Genomic DNA, 22,330 nt, shown 5'->3' on the forward strand with positions numbered 1-22,330 from the left:
TACGCACACACACACGCATACAAACAACTTTAGCATATGAAACTATATGTGCCAATATTATTCATATACGGAGAAAAAAAACACAATTTTAAATCAATGTTTAATCTGTTAGAAAAATGTGTTCCTTGCTAATTAATTTTCTCTGCACTTTGGATTCTCTATAATGATTGATGTTTTTGTAGAGGAATTCTGTTTTAGAACTTACCGCTGTTTCTTGTATTTTTGTACTTTTCTTCTCAACTTTTTTCACACGCTGCCACTTAACTGATGTAAAACTATGATAAATATTTACCACAGGTACTATCCCACCAAACCAAGTCCTAATTAGAAAAATATGAAAACCTTTACTTTACTTTATATTAACATCTTATATCTGTGTAATCCCTCAGTGGTCCAGGTAGGTTCATAGTGGTAAATGGGTATGCTAGTCTTATGTGGTCTTATACTAATTAAAGCTGAAGACCATTCTAAAACGATTCAAGAATTTCTGTTCATTCATTTCTGTTCAGTGAATGTGACTTTTTGAGTATCGATACCTGCTCAAATGAGTATCTAGTTTATATACTAGTTTTAGTTTCGATTAGTATCTGATTAGCGATTACTTTTGACAACCCTTCACTGTACATAACATGTAATGAGGAGTTTGGTGAAAAACATGAACATGTGGATGCAGAGCCCAAACCTCCTCTCCCTCTCCCCCCTTGGAGCCTGAGGTGCTGGGGCATCTGCAGCCTGTTGCCATAGAAACAGGTTTTTATCACATTAAGAAAGCTGGAGTCTTGTGATTGTAATCCTGTATGATTTGCTCATTAGATGGAGCTGCCTCCCTCTGCAAAGGGCATTATGGGATGAAGAATACAGATGTCAGTGGAGCTAATGCTAAATGATTCTCGTCACATGTAGAGCTGAGGCTGGGCTGTGTCACTACTCGCTCACAGGTAAAATCAATTTAAATACAATATACCCACAGATAATAAAGCACAAATGACCCACAGGAAAACTGCCATCACCACTGCACTGACCGACACATCGTATTAATGCCTTGGCTTTAGCTAATGCCTCAAGATACTCCAAGTCTATTGCGTTTATGTGCTTCACAAAGCAGATTGTTGTTGATGTGCGCAAAGGAAAACTGACTGCATAATAATAATAATTCATTATTCTTATATTGTGCTTTTCCAGATGCCATTATTCATTCACTTTGCACTCACTTCATTCACTACTATTGTAGCTAAAGCTGCCCTGGGGTAGACTGATGGAAGTGAGGCTGCCAATCCGCACCATCGGCTATTATAGAAGGCCTACACTGTGTTATATAGAATAAATATATGTTATATATAAAAGCAGCTTGTGAGCCGAAAAAGGTTGGGCACTTTCACTTCAGTTCTGGAGTATTCTCAACACAGGCCAGACACTGACAGTGCCTTGGGGAAAAACTCTTTAGAGATATTCATTTGTAAAAATTTCCGTTTTTTGTTGCATCATGTTATGTTTTCAAACATAAATAAGACTGTGCATATGTGCAAATGTGCAAAGTCTTATGAAATCAAACCAATTTATTCATTAAAAAAACGCAAAATGCATCCTTGCCTTAATTTATTGGGGAAATAATTGAGATGAGAGAGAGAAGCAGGTCCGGTGTAAAATTCCCATTGCACAGTAGATGGCTAGCGTCCAGGCTAACAGGCGCTAAAGTGACTGTGACACAAATTAAGTGTAATGATCTAGCAGCTGGACAAACACGGAGCTGCTATTGTACAGTGCACTGCCATCACTGTAAATCATGGAGGTATATGCACCGTGATGCTAGCTTCTCGAAGCTAATGCTATAATTCATTAGTGACTTCTCAAACATGTCTCAAATGTAAAATACACCAAGATGATATAGTGTGAGTTTAGTGATCACTGATGTTCCAGTCGCCTGTCGCTCCACACCTCCACACTCTGCCTCCTGCTGTCTCCTGCTGCCTGGATGAGGCACAGTGTTTTGGGCTGAGCAGGTCCTGAACAGCCCACTCACTCGCTCCCCCAAGCTCTGCTACCTCTACACCTGTCGCCTCTGCTACCTCTGCAGTTCTCCCCTCTGCTCCTGTCTGCAGCCTCTATACCTGTCGCCTCTGCTCCTGTCTGCAGTTACAGCTCACACACCTGTCTGCTACCTCTGCACCTTTCCCCTCTGCTCCTGTCTGCTGCCTTTACATCTGTCGCCTTTGCTCCTGCCTCAGCCTCTACACCTTTTACCTCAGCACGTTCTGCCTGTGCACCCATCACCTGTCTGCTGCGTCTAGGCCTGCATGTTCCTCTGCACCTGCCCCCTCTGCACCTTTCATCTCTGCACCTGTCTGCCTCTCTGCACCTGTCTGCCCCTCTGCACCTTTCACCTCTGCACCTGTCTGCCCCTCTGCACCTTTCATCTCTGCACCTTTCATCTCTGCACCTGTCTGGCTCTCTGCACCTTTCATCTCTGCACCTGTCTGCCCCTCTGCACCTTTCATCTCTGCACCTGTCCCCCTGCACCTGTCTGCCTCTCTGCACCTGTCTGCCCCTCTGCACCTTTCATCTCTGCACCTGTCTGCCCCTCTGCACCTTTCATCTCTGCACCTGTCTGCCTCTCTGCACCTGTCTGCCTCTCTGCACCTTTCATCTCTGCACCTGTCTGCCCCTCTGCACATTTTCCCTCTGCACCTGTCTGCCTCTCTGCACCTGTCTGCCCTCTCTGCACCTTTTATCTCTGCACCGGTCTGCCCCCTCTGCACCTGTCTGCCCCCTCTGCACCTGTCTGCCCCCTCTGCACCTGTCTGCCCCCTCTGCACCTGTCTGCCCCTCTGCACATTTTCCCTCTGCACCTGTCTGCCTCTCTGCACCTGTCTGCCCCTCTGCACCTGTCTGCCCCTCTGCACCTTTCATCTCTGCACCTTTCATCTCTGCACCTTTCATCTCTGCACCTGTCTGCCCCTCTGCACCTTTCATCTCTGCACCTGTCTGCTCCTCTGCACCTGTCTGCTCCTCTGCACCTGTCTGCTCCTCTGCACCTTTCATCTCTGCACCTGTCTGCTCCTCTGCACCTTTCATCTCTGCACCTGTCTGCTCCTCTGCACCTTTCATCTCTGCACCTGTCTGCCCCTCTGCACATTTTCCCTCTGCACCTGTCATCTGGCTCTTCTGCAGAACAGAGCCACATTAGGCTGGTTGTTCAGAAGAAAGAGCAGTGCAGTTTAAATGAAGTCGTTTGAATGGGAATCCTCCTCCACACTCTTCAAAGGAGACATTATGCTAAGTGTTTTCAGCTTTGTAAACCATAGATGTTCTTTGAAAAATGATCTGGAGTATTACCATTACTACTTTTTTTTTTTTTTTTTTTGCTACACATTTTTAAGAATTTACATTTAACGTTACTCGTCCTTCTGAACAGATGTTGCTTCTCTGTTTCAGCTTAAGTGAAACCAGGATGTGCCTCTGTGCCTCTGTCTCCATGTCACTCCTAGATCATTTCAGAGCTTACATTGTCTTCACAACTATTTATCTACCCATTAAGTTCATGTCCATAATATCTCTCCCCTCATTTCTTTCTCTTCCCTCATTTCTCTCTCTTCCTCGCTATCCTCTGTTAAATCTCTCACCCCTCATCTCTCTCCATTTCTCTCTCTCTCATCTCCTCTACCATTGCTTCTCTTTCTTTTCTCTATCTCTCACTTCGTCTCTTCCATCTCCATTACATCTGTCTCTCCTCTCTCTTTCCTCTGTTTTCTAAGCTCTGTCACTCTTCTGGTTCCTTCCTGGCTGTAGCTGCACTAGAGCACACATATGAATATTTCAGAGCTAAGAGGCTTACACGGGGAACAATGGAGCGGGTCCCAGTCGGACGCCTCTCCCTATCCCCGCGTCAGAGAGGGCTTTTGGGGGAGGCGAGCACGCAGCGAGCCCCTACTCCACCACGTGTCACCATCTTCTGCAGGCCTGTCATTGGACCAATCACAGCAGCCCGGGGGAAGCACACCAAAATAACTCCACATTCTGACAGAAGTGGCGACTGATAACAAGTTGAAGCGTAGTATAGTATCCATGGGTTGCAGAGTGTTGAAAATATAACATCGTTGTCAGAGCAATAAAAATATATATACCTCATCTGAATCATTTAGCTTTGGCTATATCTGGTGTAACGCATCTCTTCTATTATGAGATGAATGTGTTATTTGTTAAAATAAACCAATACACTAAAACTAAACTACACAGTGACACATGTCGTACTGTCACAAGAAAAATGTCCTGATAAACGATACTATTGACACTACTTTATGCCACTGACAATAACCCTAAAGCAGGAACAAGCTGCAATATATAAATAGGAAACAGTTAATTCATGTAACATCTATTGATACTTTGAAGCTGGTGTCAACATTCCATGGGAGGGTGAAGCTAACGAGAGGCACTGTTCTGTCTGAAGCTCTGTTACTCAAGTTACTGAGCAGCAGCATTGAAGGATGGATCAAATGTGGAGGAGAAACTTCCCTTCAGGGACAATAAAGTGTACCTTAATGTTAATTATCTGACATTTCCAACACAAATGCACAAATATTGGCCTAATATTATAGACAAAATCCCCACCAGTGAAAGAAAAGGCGCACAAAGTACTGAGCCTAAAAAATATCGTTCATGTATCATCGAACAATAAGTTGAGGGTAATTATGGTGACAAGCTACATTCAGGCTACAGCTTTTCCATGTTCAGGTTTAGAACATAAGACAGCAGTTGTGTGGAGAGCATGTTCTGCATTTACTTTACATGACTGAATTATGAATCACATCTAAACGGGGCGTACATGCCTGTAAAAGCCTCACATGTTTGAACTGTAAACTCTTTGTACACACTTTGTACTCAGCAGCTTTGTAAACAGGAGGTGAGCCCAGGCCGCACAGATAGATGGACGGGTGCAGTTAAAGAGGAGCAGAGCGTAAAGCAAGTCTGATACGCTGGTCTTTGGAGAGGCTTTGTCTGGAGTAAACACAGAGGCTGGAGCTCTGGGCTTTTCTCTCCCAATTAGGCAGAGTGTGGTGTGGGCAACAGATGCAACAATCAGCTGCAGTGTGCTCCAGCAAAGAGAAAGCACGGAGCCAGAGAGAGGGGAGAAGGGGGCACAGCAGAAGACAAGTCTGGTCCAGGTCATCCGCTAACATCTCAACGGGTTTAATTGAAGTGCAGACTGTTGCGTGGTCAGATCCACTAACCCACAGGCTGACGGTACAATTTTAGTTCCCACAGATGAATGCTGTTGTTGTGTCCTTGGGCAAGACACTTAACCCTCCTCACCCCCAGTATTTGTGTACACTGGTGAATGAATGTGTGTGTGAATGGGAGAGTGGTTCCTTGATGTAAAGCACTTTGAGGGCCTTAAAGATGGAAAAGCACTATATAAAAATGTATTTAGACTGCGCTGTTCAGATGTTGGGGGGGTGGACCAATCTTTTTTTTTCATGGCCGATGCTTATTGTTTAGAATCCAGAGCAACCGATATACTCTGCCAATAATTTGGGACCGATAGGTAGGGCCGATTTTGGTATATCATTTTTATTTACTACAAACTCACCCACAAACCTGTCTTTGCTGGAGATTTAAGGCCAATAGCTGATGTGCTAAAAAGTGCAAATATCGGCCCAATATTTTGGCCAACCAATATCACCAACTGATATATCTGTCCATCTCTATTCAAAACTATTGGCAAACATGCCGCTCTCTCCATACTCTCAGATACAAATCTGGTCGCTGCACAAATGTTTATGCCATGACAATCTTCTATAAATCAGATTTATTTATGATTATGAATAATTTTGTATTTTGTCAGGACAGTGTATGTTAATTAATCATAATTCATAAACTTATGCACTTCAACACTGAAATCAAGGTGGGTGAAGTGTCTTGCCTGAGGACACGATGGCAGTACAATGTGGTCTGAGCAGGGTTTAAACCACTGACTTTCTGGTTGGTGAGGGTTCTTCTTATATGGCTGTGCAATTTACTAAATTTGAATCGAGAATTGTAATCAAGATTGGGTTGTGCCATCCACAGCCAATCCTTTGTTAGTAAAAGCTTGTGGACCAGAATATGTTCAGGGAATTGAATTTACAACGCCATTTTATTAGTTTTTATCCTGCAAAATAAAACTGAATTGAAAATCATGATCAATCACTTCTTACACTGGGGGTTAAGAGATGAGAAGAGGAGGATAACTGCTGCATCAGGCTCCTTCACATCAGTAATTCTGCTTACAGATTATCAATTCTATATGGAACGCAGCAGTAAGGAAAACAACAAAAAAAAAAAAAAAACATACAAATTGTGACTCATCCACGGACTACTATGGAGTACTTCGACAGTGTCCGTCCATGGTGAGCCCTGACAGAGGCTGAGGCTACTGCTGTCTCTGTGATTATGTCAGCTGCTGTTAGCACATATGATTGGAGCAGATTTTTCACACTACATGAGCTATATATAAACGTACATGACAACCTATTTATGTTAGATGCAGGTCACATTAAAACACGTATTCCCTCAGCCCACTGCTGACCCAGAGGGCAGAGAGGATGGACGCTTGATGACCTCACTTAAAAGGGACTCATAAAAACACAATGGACTTAATATTTACTGTTGACAAAGAATGCTGCAATGAAAAATACATCAGGGAAACTAAACAACCACTACACAAGTGACTATATCAACACAGGTTCTTGCATTTACAAAAGAATTTTGAACCTGTGGACAAACACCACAACAGACCAGTCAAATACTAACAGGTAGCAAAAGACTAAGTTAAATATGTCAACTGGACAAATCGTTGTAGGAATGAAGACATTTTGCTGCTCGTCCAAACCACTTCTTCAATTCAGGTCAGATTGCTGGTGGACACTGCCTTATATCTATCTGAAGGGAGGGGCTAACTACACTGAAACTGTAAACAGTTATTGTCTCCAGTGTCAGTCTTAACGGCCCTATTCAACCTCTAATGGCCCTCCTATTGTTCTCTTTTTTTTGTTTTTGTTTGCTTTGGGTCTGAGGATGGATTCTGCGGATGGTCCTCTGGACCCCAGTCTGCTATATATCTCTATGTCAAAGCCTCCTTTAAAGATAGTGAGGTTCAGATCTTAGCCAGAGATGAAAAAAAAATTGTTCTGGTACTACCCCGACCAGTGTGCTTGGGAGCTCTTGGGCACAGTTTGGCCAGCGCTTCTGTGCTCTGGGCTCCGGGTCCAGGGGCAGGTCCCTGCTACATGAGTAACCCAAACATAACTTGTGTCTGTGTGATAAATATAATAAAAAAATAAAATACTTCATAATCATAGAGCCGAACTCAATAATTCACAAAAAAAAATCATTGGGTTTGTCTAAGGGGATATGCATTATGCACCGGAAATATACATTTTTTCTTGCGATCGCGGGTGTCATGCATCAAAAGAAAACCGCTGTTGCTAACATGCGCTAGCTTTGATTTGCCAACATATACGTCACATTGGTCGAACGGTGGTATGTCTGTTTATGTCTGCTTCTGCCATCTTGTTTTTGCCAAAGTCTGTGTTCTGCATATGTAGTCACGCTTTAGCTAAAGCAAACCAAACTAAAACAAGCCAGACCACAAGTGGCTCAGTATGGTTCACTTTAGACTAGGTCTGTCAAAAGTATCAAAAATCAGATACTAATCGATACTAAAACTAGTCCCGGAACTATATACTCATTTGAGCAGGTATCAGTACTAAAAAAGTCACAGGACAGACATAAACCTTTCTTGAATAGCATTACAATGAGCTTGAACTGTATCAGAACAAGACACACCCATGGACCACTATGGAACCTACCTGGACGACTGAGGGAGTCCACAAATGTAAGGCCACATGGTAATATAAAACCATTTACAATTTAATGTTGAAAGTCACATTCTGTTTTGTGTTTTTTCTATTGTCATGGTATCAGAATCGGTATTAAGTATCGAGTCTATTCCGCAGCATCAAAATTGAACATTTTTTGATTTGATTTTTTAATCCGTTCTTTTTGCAGTCTTTGCAAAATGTATTTAGACAGTGTATTCTCTATTCTAATTTAGCTGATCTACTTTGCAGAACTAATGCTTCACTGAACCACAAACTTAAATAATATATTAAAAGGTAATTTATCTGAGGCCTCATGTTTCTCTGTGGAAAACAAGCTTTTTTGGAAGGAATGTTTAAGTGTGGAAAGGATAAATGAGCTGACGATAATGATGAATCTATTAGACATGGCTGCTATCTAAAACCAGAGTCATCCACTTCATTTTGGCCCAATTTGTCTATGCTGTAATTTAAGACCGCTGTATTACTTCCCAAACTGAGACTATTGAATTGCGTTTGATGAGGTGGATTTGTGTCCTGAGGGAACGTTCTCCCCAGTAATGGACCTGTTCTTAATCTGGTGCGATGAGCTTCATTTAGCCTCAGCCTGCTGTACTCACTCTGGGCTCTGCTTCATCAAAGTTTCAGGGGGTCAATAGAGGCTGGTCTGCGAAGCAGACCAGGACCGACCCAGAGCTCAGGAGACTCTCACTGGGCAGGCCTGGGGAGGGGTAGGGACCAATACATTTATGATAACACTGCTTAATTTTGGCAAAAAATCATAATCACTATTATTTCGCTCCTAATTAAAATCATAATAAGATCAAACTATTAAATAAAATATACACCGATCATAATGTCAGTCATGTTTTGTGGCACTTGCTTTAAAAACTTAGGTAGAATAGACTCTAGGTTTTAATGAGCAGAAATGAGTGGCCATATCCATAAAAATACACATGATCAAATAATAAAATGAATACACAACACTGCCTACAAGTTTAATAACCAGGTGATGATCACCATGGTGACATGAGTGGATGGTCTCTAGCTCATTTTCCAGGCTTCTTTTCAAAATTGCACTCAGATAAACAGATCACTTTCACTGTTTTTATCTCTGTCTAGAAGTATAATGTGAAATGTTCCAACTCCCCCCTCCTGCTGAGTTGTGGGCTCGGAAGACAGCAGGCTCCACTGTCCAAAGTGGTACATAGTACATGCTACTGTACATGTACTGCACACCTGAAACCATCATTTATTTTTTACTATGAGGTCACTACGAATGAACTACTGTATTGTAATAATAAAAGGGTTGTATAAAATAAAATATCAGCGTTAGTAAATGTACTTGAGTAAATAAACTTTATATCACAACTGCATGTTTGGAACAGAAATTGACAACACAGTTATATAGAGTTATATATAGATCAGAGATTGTCAGAGATGTATTCAAACAAATGCAGATATATAGTAGCCTGATGTAAGAACAGAGAAGGGAGACACTGCTAATGCAGACCAATGTGGAAAACACATACCACCTCACGTGCATATTTGGGCAACTCTCCTCTGAGCTCTGATCATTTGAAAATATTATATCACTTCCACAGAGGGCTGGATTGAAAATGATAGATCTAAGCTCAAATTTAGAACTCCATTTTAATATTCAGGAAAAAGTTCAACAAATTATGGTGCCAAATTGATAAATAGTATACAATGTGCTTGTAACACCATGATGCGGTCTCAAAGTGCATATGAGCATATGCCAGGATTTCATGTTTCTCTAATCACTGGTTTGGTGGGATAGTAGCTGTGGTCAATATTTCTCATAGTTTTACATCAGTTAAGTGTCAGTTTATGGGTAAAAAAGCTCAAAAGTACAGGAAGGAGCACTGAGTTCTAAAACAGAATCTTTCTACCTATGTCATCAACACAAAAAACTCCACCCAAAATGCAGGGACTAATTTTTCTGCAATTTAACATAATAAAGGTGGGTAACAGATACGGAATTACCTCTATATATGTCACATATGCTGCTAGCTTTTGACACTAGATTTAGTATGGGTTAAGACTAGTTTATAGTCCAACATCAAATGCCCGCACAATTCTCCAACAAAGCTGGTGGTGTTTACTGTGCCGTGTACGTGCTGTGCACCTGCACTTCATCCAGAAAGTTACTATGTGTGAAATATCTGCTGAACACAAGGGCTGTGATTGGTTAATCCATAAGACTACATGGACAATAGGCAAGTCACGATCATTACTATATTGATTTATCATTTAATACATGATAGATCATTTTTGGGGGTCAAAATTTATCACAGGTACTACTGGGAAACTTTTATTATTTTTCAGTACTATGAAAATATTAGAGTTGTAGAGGATAGACTAAATGACCTCCATGACTTAGAAATAACTATTCAAGTGTTTAATTCTGCTATTTATTTATTTATTTATTTATGTATTTATTTATTTATTTATTGCAGATAATGCTAATGTTCATTTAGCTTTTAGATAATCTTTTAGGGTCATTATGTTTGAGGCATAAATTTGTTTCAATATTACCAAATATCGTGTATATGTTCTTCAGCAATAAATTACATTTCAGTTGTTTTTTTTTTTACAGTGTCAGGCCTAACAGACAACTCATTAAGACCAGTTTGGAACATCAAGAGTTTGGCACAGAAAAAAATGCTATTACTTTGGATTCCCATGACACACCTATAACCTGATTAGCTCCACAGAAGCTCGTATGGTTCAGGTCTTTGTCAGGACGTCAGCGGGACTATAAACCATCTTTTAATGTTATGTCTCTGTATCTCTTCTCTCAGCATGACAGCTCTGGTGTCCGTGTCTCGAGGCAGGATGTCTTACGTGTGTTATGTGTAGGCAGCACGATGGCTGAGTGGCAACACTCATGCCTCACAGCAAGAAGGTTTGGTTCGATCCCCGGGTCACCCAGGCCTTTCTGTGTGGAGTTTTGCATGTTTCTCCCCGTGTCTGGATGGGTTTCCTCTGGGTACTCCGGTTTCCCCCATCAACCAAAACATGAACGCCCTTTGAGACAACTGTTGTTGTGATTTTGGGCGTTACAAAAACAAAATGAATCGAATTGAATTACCGTGTGCTGACAGTCTTCATGGACGCGCTGCAGGAGCTGCCTCTCAAAGCTCTCCACACATGGCACCAGGGACAGGCTCAGGCTACTCAGGGTCAGGGCCAGAGAGGGCAGGAGGTGGGGCTTCAGCAGAGCACCCCCTATGGACCACAGCACACAGCATTATAGTCCCAGTATAGTCCCAGTCCCAGCAAAAGAGCATAAGGGTAATAAATGTGGCCATATTACTGACTGTGCAGGCCATTTAAGACTATTTAACCCCAGTACAGATATATTGTATAAAAAGCTCAAAACAAGTCCACTATGGGGGGTCCACATCAAATTCTATAGTGTTTTATTGTCCAATAATGGTAAACTGTCACTTTTTTTTTTTTTTTGCACGTTCAAGGCACTTAAAGCACTTTACATCAAAGAAATACTCACCCATCCATACACACATTTATACCCCAGTGTACGTAGACACTGGGAGTGAGATGGATTAACAACAGTATTAATCTGTGGGGCCTGGAATCGCACTACCAACCTGTGTTCCCGTGAACCTGACCGCTCTACCAATGGTGTTTATGTAGATAGTGGGATTTGAACCGCCAACCTTCGGATCAGTGGACAAACACTCTAGCTACTGTCACAGGAAGTGCACATGAGCATGCTAGTTATTTTAGCTTTACCATCACTTGTCTAAAAATTAAAGAAAAACTCCCGCACACTGTCTCACTCTTAATGCAATTTTATTCCATACAACGTTTCGGTCGCTCTGACCTTCTTTACCTGAAGAAGTGCTTCACCTCCTACGCACCTGTCGCCCAGTCGGGTGTGTGGAGTTTACACAGAAACGAGCTTTACCATCACTGTAAAACTCCACACTAGCCTCTGAGAGTTGTGAAAAGTGCTTATAAACTCATCGTGGTGAATAATTAGGATATTCTGATTACATAAGTTAAGTGAGGAATAAAGTTGCTGCAAACGGTTTAAAATGAACCAGTTCTGTTTTTCATGGTACAATCAGTGCCTTAAAACTAAAACTAAAGTAACAACTTTATTTTCTACAACACTGTTTACGTGGTGTTTTAATAGCATTGACAACTGCTCCTAGTCATTGCGTACAAGTTAGGTAAGTCTGCTTGCCTGGAATCCAGAATAAACACTTCTTGTGAGTCTGGTTATCGGTATATCTCTTCTAGTTCAGATAAGCGTGGCTGACAAATGTTGACCAGACTGATATCTCTCTGCACTGCCCTGATCACAGCTAGGTGTTTGTGATTACAAACACTTGGTGGATACATTTTAGACCAATCACACTGTTCTTAATCCTCCTGTATGCCTTGTATATTTCAAAACTTGTTGGATAGTGGTACCCCACTACCAAACGGTATCTTGCACAACTTTGTTAGTTTGTTTTTATCTAATTTATAACTATTAGTTTTAATGTTAGAAGAGAGCAGTTCAAGAGTATTACTTAATACCTGTACCTAATTTTCACTGTCTTAAACAAAACTACAATACATTTCGGACTATAAGCTGCTACTTTTTTCCCACACTTTATAGATTTTTACTGTCTAATAGCCACGGGGGCACTCTTTAGCTGTAAATGCAAGTGAGACAGACGTGGGAAAAGATTATGCACTGAAGAATACACAAGGTTTGATTTTGAACTGTCATTTTGTGCATCATGCACACAGTCTCAACATGTAAAACAGACAAAGAAATGCAAATGATGCAGCTTTAAAATAAAGGCAATGGATCTGTCCATCAAAGTAGGAACTAGAGCCACTGCACATAAGTTTGGCATTAATGAACCAATGGTGCAACGTTGGAGGCAGCAGTGGGAAGGACTTGTCAATGTAAAAAGACGACAAAAGCTTTCAGAGGAAATAGATGTTTGTGCCTTTTTATTTTCTAAACCTCCAGGTATGTTCATCCTGTGTTGATGGTGTTTTGGTGCCGATTTTCAGGCAGAGTTTGGAAAAAGTGTGTCTTAAATTAAAACTCAAAAAACCTCTGTGTACCGTCTTTCTGTGTAAATATGTTACAACATGAAAACCTATGGCTTATATTCAAGTGTGGCTTATATACAGTATGTACAAAATGTTGTTTTTTTTTATTTAGCTGGTGCTAATTCAGGTATATTCAGTGCTCAATAGTCCGAAATTTATAGTAGCTCATTTTAAATGGTTTGCAGTGTGATTCCTCAATTAGATTATGCATTTGTATCATACTTTATTATTATTCACCTCCATTTGTTTATTTAAGTTCTTTTCATAACTCTTTGAGACCAGAGTAGAGTTTTCTCATTACAGTAATGTGAACAAAAGCTAGCATGCTAACACCAGACTTCCTGATTCTTGAACAATACAATGTTTTATAATTTGATGCAGACCATACACAATGGTTTCATGTTGGCCTCAAGAGCTGCTTATACTATGTATCTATACTGGGGCAAGACACAGCCACATTGCTCAAAATTCCAATGAAAAAAAAAGAATAATATCCAGTCATAGAATAGTTAGTTGAGTGCGAGCAGAGTTACCTGAGGAGGGCACCACCAGGCCAGGGACCCCCTCGTCCCCACACAGGAGCACGTTTTCTGGGAGCAGGTGCAGAGCTGGGGCCAGAGCAGAGTGGCTCCTCACACTACAGTCCAGATGGGCACTGTCCACGGGCCGTAAAACACTGCTGTCTGAAAAACACAGCAAACGTAATTCTCAAGACCACAACCTCTGAAAAGATTAGGCTTGTAAACGACCAAAAAACTGGCCAAAATATATGTGCATTTGTGGGTCAAGGGTCAAACCTAATGACAGTTTGCACATAAAAATGTTCTTCTGCAAAGGAATGTATGATTAAATTGACTTTAAGTATTAAGAAATTAGCAGGATTGGCCTTGTTACTATCTACTGACAGCCTTTTCAATACAAAGTTGAATCAAAATAGATTCCCAGAGCTCCCTCGCAGGCCAAAATAGACCTCCTGGAGGGCCAAGTTTGGCCCGCAGGCCCCATTTTGGACACCCCTGCTTTAGGTAATGTTGTAACAATACTAAAATTTCAAACTCAATTTCGATACTTAGTACTGACTCTGATACCAAGGTGATGATAAAAAAAAACTTTCTTTAGACAATATAATGTAGTTTTCAACATGAAATCATAGTACTTTCTTTTGAGGTCTTATATCTGTGTAGTCCCTCAGTGGTCCAGGTAGGTTCCATAGTAGTCCATCGTCGTATACTAGTCTATGTGGTCTTATGCTTGTGCAGATACAGCTCAAGATCATTCTAAAACTATTCAGGAAAGGTTAATTTCTCTCCAGTAAATGTGACTTTCTTAGTATCGATACCTACTCAAATGAGCATCTAGTTTCGAGTGTAGTTTTAGTATTGATTCTTAATCAGTGATGCACATAGACTTCGACAGCACCATGTAGTTATTGTGGTACAAATGGGAAAAAATCCTATCAAATGTGATGTGCAGCTATCCATAGGACGGGCCAAGAGCTTTGTTGTGAGGACATTTACAACATCGTCAACTTGCATTATTGCATTGTTGCTTGTTTCTTTTATTATGTAATTTTAAATGAATATTGTCATTTAAAATGTTGAAATTATAACATAATGATCCACAGAGTTCATATATTATAACTATATAGGAGACACGAGCACAATATGTCCTCTTTAAACATGACAAAACCACTACACTTGATAAAACAAACAAGAACTACAGAGGAATATGCAGCTCATTTTGAGCACCACACTGCATCACATTCAAAATCTGTCCCTAACTCCCAGCAGCACATTACATATTTGAATTATATAACAGCAGAAATGACAGAAGCTGAGTGCTAGCATCACGGGTTAGCGTCAGAGCGGATTAGCCTGGTTCAGACTGTGAGTCGGCTGACAGCATGGCACCGCTGCACTGTGGAGGTGTCACATGACTGAAGAGGTCTACAGCACTCAGGCCCTGTTTACACAGCAATACTTCACTTAGAATATGTCTGCAGTCAAGTTTTTTTTTACTCAGAGGTGGTACAATAGCCAAACATTTTACTCAAGTAAGAGTAACGTTACTTTCAAATAATATTACTCAAGTAGAAGTACAATGAAGTGGTCTAAGAAAATATTCAAGAGTAAAAAGGTATTTGGGAAAAGTACTACTCAAATAAGAGTAACTTAAAGAATAACTGGCGGAACATTTATAATTTATAGATAGAGCTGTAAATGGAAGCACAAAATATCAAATAATGCACAAAATCTGATATTTTCAAAGGACAGACACAAAAAGGAGACAAACTAAATCAAATCTGAAGGAGTGGTCCAGAAAACATTCAAATGTTCAAATCATCATCAATAGATTATTTTAAAGGGGTATTAATTGTTAATACTTAACATATTTAGATCACCATGTTACCATTTATTGTTTTGAAAATGCTTCCCCATCCCCTAGCTCACTCCCCTTCAGAGCGCTATCACAGCACAATCAGCGTGCATCCTGCTAATGAAATAACTGCACATCATATCAGGTTTGTGAAGTTGTAGTGCATTGTTCTGTATCATGCATTTGTATATTTATGGGAAATGGCTGTGCGGGAGCATGGGTGACGTAGGTTTGCAGGGCTAAGTCTTAAACAAAGTCATATCGCTAACTGTTAGAAGGGTTTGAATAGTGCCCGGGGGGTTTTGATGAGGGAAAAACATAATAACATGGAAGAAAGCAAAGTCGATTTAGCATAATACTCCCTCTTTAAGTTTCAGCATGACAAAAAGCATGTTTAGCAGTCAATAGGTAACATAATGTGCTTTTCTGAGGTATTTTGTATTAAACTAAAACATATGTGGCTTAAAACTTTTACTTCAAAATTCCAGAACACAAGATGGTAAACTAATCCAAGAATCTTATGTATTTCAGAACATGTCTGTGGAGGTCTAAACTACAGCGTTAGCAACTCTGACACAGAATAAGACTGCATGGAGACACAGCGACATTTGGTTGTTTGTTGAGGATATTATATTACCTGAATAATTAATGAAAAATAAAACAAAATGGTAAATGTGGTTGCGATAAATGTAGCAATAAAATAAACTGCCTCCTCTCTCCCACATCACCAATGATGCCAAACAAGAGCTGAGCAGTTTGTTGGGAATTGGAACCAGGCAGTTGTTGACCACAGAGCCAATTATTTAGGTAACAGAGCGTACTCGCACAGAATCAAATGTCCCTGTGTCTCTATGGGGTCTTATTCTGTGTAAAAGCTGCTAACCCTGTAGTTCAGACCTCAACAATCATCATTCATATTTAAGTAAGTAGTAATGCTCTTTCTCAGGTTTGAATTGTAGCTATACACTGTGGTCTGAACTGAATCAAAAGTACACAATTTGTCTATCTATTGTTCAGCATTAGTTAGCAAGCTGTCCTCTGCTTGCTTACTAATGCTGAATAAAGAGGCTGGCATTCTTCTTAAAGGTACACTATGTAAAATTTTCTGGTAGATCATCTGCTACCTGCTTGTCTCCATGGAGATGTAATTGCTTTGCTTAAAATATTCCACAGTACGGCATTAAACTTCTATAAACTTCATGGAGACAAACATACGACACCACAAGGCCAAGTTTCATAGATCTGTGGAGAGGCGAGCCCATTCTATTATTGGGCAATATGTCCAAACATTGAATCACAGTTTTTCCCACTCATACTGATCAATCTGAATTTCGAATTTGATATTTTCTTTTCAAAACCTAAATGAAACTGGCAGTTAATACACTCAACAATAACGGCTCTTACAGAGGGGGGATTTTACTTCTGTGGGGTATAAACTGCTAACACATAACATATTTAGATCAACATGTTACTTTTTATTGTTTTGAATGCTATATTCACCGAAAACATGTTATAACATGTTATACAAGTTTCACTTTTGTTTTTGATGCTCTGAGTCCCCCTTTCCATTGCTCCCCATTTAGAGCGCTACCACAACACAATCAGTGTGCATCCCGCTAATCAAATGCACACTGATTGTGTTGTTGTAGCGCACACAACACACAACACAACACAATCAGTGTGCATCCCGCTAATCAAATGTATTGGACAGAATCTTACACCATAAAGGGTGTTTGAATATTGCCCTGGAGAGATATCGCTAAATTACTCAAATATAAATGGATGAAATACAGTATAAAACCTCTTCAGGCATGTTTTTGATGATGGAACAATGTTATAACATGGTAGAAATTGCTTTCTATTGAGCAATTACCAACAGCCAGTCTGGGGCCTTGGGCAAGACCCTTCACGCTAATGCCTACCTCGTGTGTGTGTGTGTGTGTGCGCACGTGTCTTGAATAATACACCTACTTTCACTTGTAATTGAGTAAATGCAAGATAGATAACATTCTGAGCAACTTTTCGCCACCATCGGAACAGTTATCTTTAAGTTTGGACTGTGGTGTAGTATATACGGTTGTAAATTTCCCTTCCTTGCACAGACACAGAGCTGAGTGCAGTGCGTTGGACAGAGGCATTGTTCATTAGCATGGGGTTAAAAGCAGAGCTCTTTCATTATTCTTCTTGATTACAACACGCTCTCATTACACGGAGTCAAGGCCGTGCCGCTGCTCACTCTCCACAGGGGGCAGCAACTCCTCCAGAGGCCAGCCCCAAACCACAGACAGGGTTCAGGGCTTCTCTTTCTCTCACTGGCTTGTTAGGTTTTTCAGGAAATGAAAATAGGAATTATAAAAAGCTGTCTGTATTCTAAAAGAATGTGTTTATGTTAAAGCTGCACTGCATAACTTTTCTGGGATGGTTCGAGTTATTACAATGACTGAAAAGTTCCCCAGTAAGGCATTAAAGAAGACATACTGTGCCTGTGTCTGCTATATAGTTATAACATTTCAAAATCTAAAACAACTTAATAAAAGAAACAAGTCTGCTGACGTTTGTGTTAGAAAACTGTGGTGCCCAATGGGAGCCGACATTGCAGTAAAGCCTCTCTTATGCATAGCTGCACGTCACACTAACAAGTAACGGATTTTTTTTTTCATATCTACAAAAAGAATATACAGTAAGAATGCATGTTTTGGACATTAAAACACCCTTAATTGAATAAATGCAAGATAAATAAGTTTAATAACACATTGTGGAACATTCCACGCTAAGCAATAAAATTTCCACTTCCGTATAGCCTCTAAGAGTGCATACAAAGTATGCTGTCAATGACAGCATGTCACAATTTTTGATTTGATAATTGTCTTCTTAATATAATTCAAATAGGGCTTTAAATCTTAGTTTTGAGAAAATAAACAAGATGTAATTTTAATCAGTGCAATTTCCAAACAAAAATAGTTTTGTTTTTTTTTCATTCTGAACTCTGCTCCAAACCACATGCTTTTACTTTAGGTAATTAGTTCATAATTCAGCCTTCCTCAGCTCAAATCTTATCGTATTGCAGAAAACAATAATCAAAAATGTCTCACTAGTGCAAAGAAAATGTACACACAATGAATATTGACCCCCAAAAATAATTGTTCCATCTTTCATATATTGAATGATAAGTCAATATAGTAATTATTGTGACGGGCCTAAATGCTGTTGTTCAGTGAAAGTGAATGATGAGGACTGGATGTTGTTTGAATCGCTTTTTTTATTGCATGTTTTGTTTCGTGAAGTTAGCGGAACATCGTCTACACTCACAGAAAATGGGTTTGTTTTTTCTGTGGGAGGAGACTGTCCATGAGGCTCGGCTATGGAACGACAAACAGGAGTTTTCCATTTCACATTTGGGATTTCTGCACAAAGTCTTTTCATCATAAAACCATCAAACGGCCTAGCAGGGGTCCGTACGCGCTCATACTAAATTACCATATTCATCATTATTGAATGCGCTTGCTGTATTCTGAATTTTAATATCTCCATCATTTAGTTTGGTTGTAAAGCGTCTGATTTGTTTCCATTTCCAGTGGAGTTCAAAGACAAATCTTGATTTTAGAGTTAAGTGTGACTTCATGGGTTCATATAGCTTCATACTGGACACTCACTTTAAGCTCCAGATGAACTAAAACAATGCCCATGTTTAATGATATAGAAAACAGTATGACAATTTTTGTGCTATTTATGTAGAGCTACTTATCAACGTACAGAATGATGATGATTGACAGGCGGATTAGGTAATCAGAGACACGCATGGTCTGTCCATATCAAAACAAATATGGCTACTGATTAGAAAAAAAGGAAAAAAAAATATCACAAGGGACTAAAAAAAGAGCACTAAGGGCACTAAACTGAGAGAAATTAAATTTTGTTCAAAATGATAGATGACCAATGTCACTGAAATAAACAAATCTGATCGGACGGCCATGTTTGAGCCTGTCTCATGGCACGACAGAGAGTATGGGGACCAGGCTGATATCCCTCCCCCCCCTCAGTCTGGACTTATTGGTGCCCAATGTGTTTTTTCAGTTCTTCATGAGTTTAAGTCCATGCATCATCTCTTTCTATATGAGGTTTGGTCCCACCCCAAAGATCAGACTCTTGAGTTTTCCATCATTGTATTGACAATACATGTTCAGAAGGGAAGTGTGTACAGCCACACAGAGTACCAAGAGGAATATGTCCCATTGATTTGATCATAAGTTGCTTACATGCTGATTTGGATAACTGAGCATGAGGATAAAATTGCCAGCTACGCTCATCAAAATAATTATTTTGAAGTATGATATATAAACCGACAGCATTAGCCTATGGCACTACTTACTTCGTCTTAGCTTTGTATCCTTTCTAAACTCTTCACAGTCTTATATATTCTGTTCAACTGTTTTTTTGGAATTAGATTAATTTCACAATTCATTTGGAATAAAAAGCTTAAGAAATCATTTTTACAAAGACCTAAAGAGCTTGAGGGGATGGGATTGCTCGCTTCAGATTTTACTACTACTGGTCACGTAATATACGATCTTTGTCCTTTTGGTGTAATGCTGGGGAGGCTGATTGGATTGATATTGCAGAAAACAGTATCCATCCAACTTCACTGTGGGCACTTATTTATGCTTCTTTAAAAGCTACTATTCCCAAATTTAAGAATCTTGCCGTTTCCCATTCAGTAAAAAATTCTGACCAAATTACAAAACACTGTAGGAAACAATGTTCCAGTCTTTCCCTTGTCAGCCTCCTAAGTATGAACTTGACATTGTGCTTTTGAAAGATCCACTGAAGATTTAGAATTACGTAACTGCCCTTCGACACACACTTTCAGTGGTGAATCTAAGGCCATTTTGGCGAATTGGTAGAAAAGGACTGAGGATCCAACACTCAGGCCGTGTCCCAACAGGTGAAGGCTTGATTGCTTGATTAGAAGCAGGTGTGTGGAGGTGGTGCCAGAGTCTCCGCCCTGCTGCAGGCTCAAACACAGATATATATTGATAACACATATATAAAAGGTTATTACCAACTATTATACTTCAATAAAAAGATCACTAAAAAAAAAAAAAAACTGTGAAAAATTTAAATTGAGACATGCCCAGTACAGCGTGCTTTGATTTCCACAAAATGAGCAAAAGCTTAGTCACAGATTTTCTCGGCAGGGTTCAGTCTTTGTTGCCTCTTCGGCCTCCATTAAAAGAAATATGTTCTCTTCTCTCCAAGTCTGTAGTTCAGCAAGAGCTCTTCTTATGCTCAATTGTTTGATATTATGCAAATAAAATGGTCACATGACATTTTGTGTGAACAGGATGATCAGGAAGAGAACTTTACTAGACAGACCCTCAACTGTTGAAGACCTAAAAGACGACAACATGAGCACTTCTTTGTGACTTTAAATGCCCATCTGAAAACTGGAGTTGGACTCATCCCCACTGTCACTGGGCACACTGACACTGGGCACATGACGGATTGGCCTCACAAAGCCACACTTGAGGTCATGCCTTTAACAAGTGCTTTACTTTAAGCTGTGTCTCCTACAGCCTCTTCTTTCATCGAGCAGGGCTAATGCTGGAGTTGTAGAGAATCACTGACACTGATCAGTACCGGAATGGAAAAATACAACGCTTTTTTGTTGAACAGCAGGTTTAAATCCATTTTGTATTTTTTCTTGAGGGTTCAGATCATAAAGCTTTTGCTGTTGCTATTGTTTGCATGCCCATTATAACGCTGCATAAAACTGTGGAATGTTGAAGACCAGCATTGCGCTGAATGCCCTGGCATGAGTGAGGTTAGTCAGCAGAAAGAAATATGCTGGTCCTTTTTTCTCTTTTTATTGGAATAAAGAAAATGGTTTGGATCGTTGGTTAGAATTTTCTTAAAATGCAATAAATGAATAAAAATATGATTGTTTATTTTTAGATTAACATGTGGAAGCAATGTTAAATAGATAACATAGTGTTATTTTCCTCTCTCACCTGATGGATCTGACAGTTCTACAGCATATTGTGTTTCATGCGCTCAAGTAATGATCAGGTTTTTGAGTATCTTACTTTTGGCTGAGTAAGTTTCCTGATTTCAGTCTCCTGGATATGAAAAACTGGGATATTTATAATATTAAGACAAAACATGCTGTCACAAGTGCAGCTGAAAGATGGCATCACAACATTCTATAGGCCAATAATATTTTAATACAGATGGGGGCAACTTAAAATAATCTTGGAAAAATTGAGGGTTTTTTTTTCTTTTTTTTCTTTTTCTTTTTTTTTTTTTTTTTTTTGCAATAGGGTGAGTTCTAGGGCCTAGTCACTAACAGAAATTACGAGGTTAACTTTTGTGAATTTCATGTCTGAAGAAGGGCTTGACCTTGACATGTCACGTTGTGGTGCTATTAAAATATGTAGTGAAAAAATTGGGAGCTCCGAAGAACTATGGTGCGGATCAGTTTTGTTTTTGTTTACAGTTTCTGTCTTTGCATCCAGCACGCAGGTTCAACTTTTATGTGATGTGTCTGTATCTACCAGAACCTTTGGATATTTCATGGCAAAGTACAATGTGAACCATAGGAAAATCTTGTCCCCATCTGGGAGTATACATCTGGGATATTCTAACATTGTTATTGGCATTGATTATTGTTGACTAACTTTCATAATTATTTAGACCCAGTAAATTTACATATCTCTGAAAATAATAAAGCGGTAGTATCAAGTGTGAGTGATGCTAGCAGTGTGCGCTAACAGGCTTGCGCTTTGAGACTGCTCTAATATTTATGTTACAGGACGGAGCACACTCAGAGGGGTTCCGGGTCAGGCCAGGAAAGTGAGACTAATGTAACTACAGTGCTACTTTAACATGGAGTTCTGAAAGTGGAAATACAAATAAGCCCTTGGTAATATTGCATCTAACAAATATATTTTAGACCGATTAGCTTTTTGCTCTTAAAAAGACCCAAACTCTGACTGTTT

General features: G+C 39.8%; 1 protein-coding gene across 1 annotated transcript in view; it reads right to left on the reverse strand.

Annotated features, from left to right (window-relative positions):
- The window catches only part of LOC117373734 (nephrocystin-4-like), a 272,836-nt gene that overhangs the window by 225,690 nt on the left and 24,816 nt on the right, over positions 1-22,330 (reverse strand). The window contains exons 5-6 of the mRNA XM_055223162.1: positions 13,493-13,642; positions 10,969-11,105 (exon numbers count right to left, since the gene is read on the reverse strand). Of these exons, the coding sequence (XP_055079137.1) occupies positions 10,969-11,105; positions 13,493-13,642 (287 nt within the window). The remainder of the gene's footprint in view (positions 1-10,968; positions 11,106-13,492; positions 13,643-22,330) is intronic.

Source organism: Periophthalmus magnuspinnatus, chromosome 7 (assembly GCF_009829125.3).
Source record: "Periophthalmus magnuspinnatus isolate fPerMag1 chromosome 7, fPerMag1.2.pri, whole genome shotgun sequence".
Taxonomy (NCBI): Eukaryota; Metazoa; Chordata; class Actinopteri; order Gobiiformes; family Gobiidae; genus Periophthalmus; species Periophthalmus magnuspinnatus.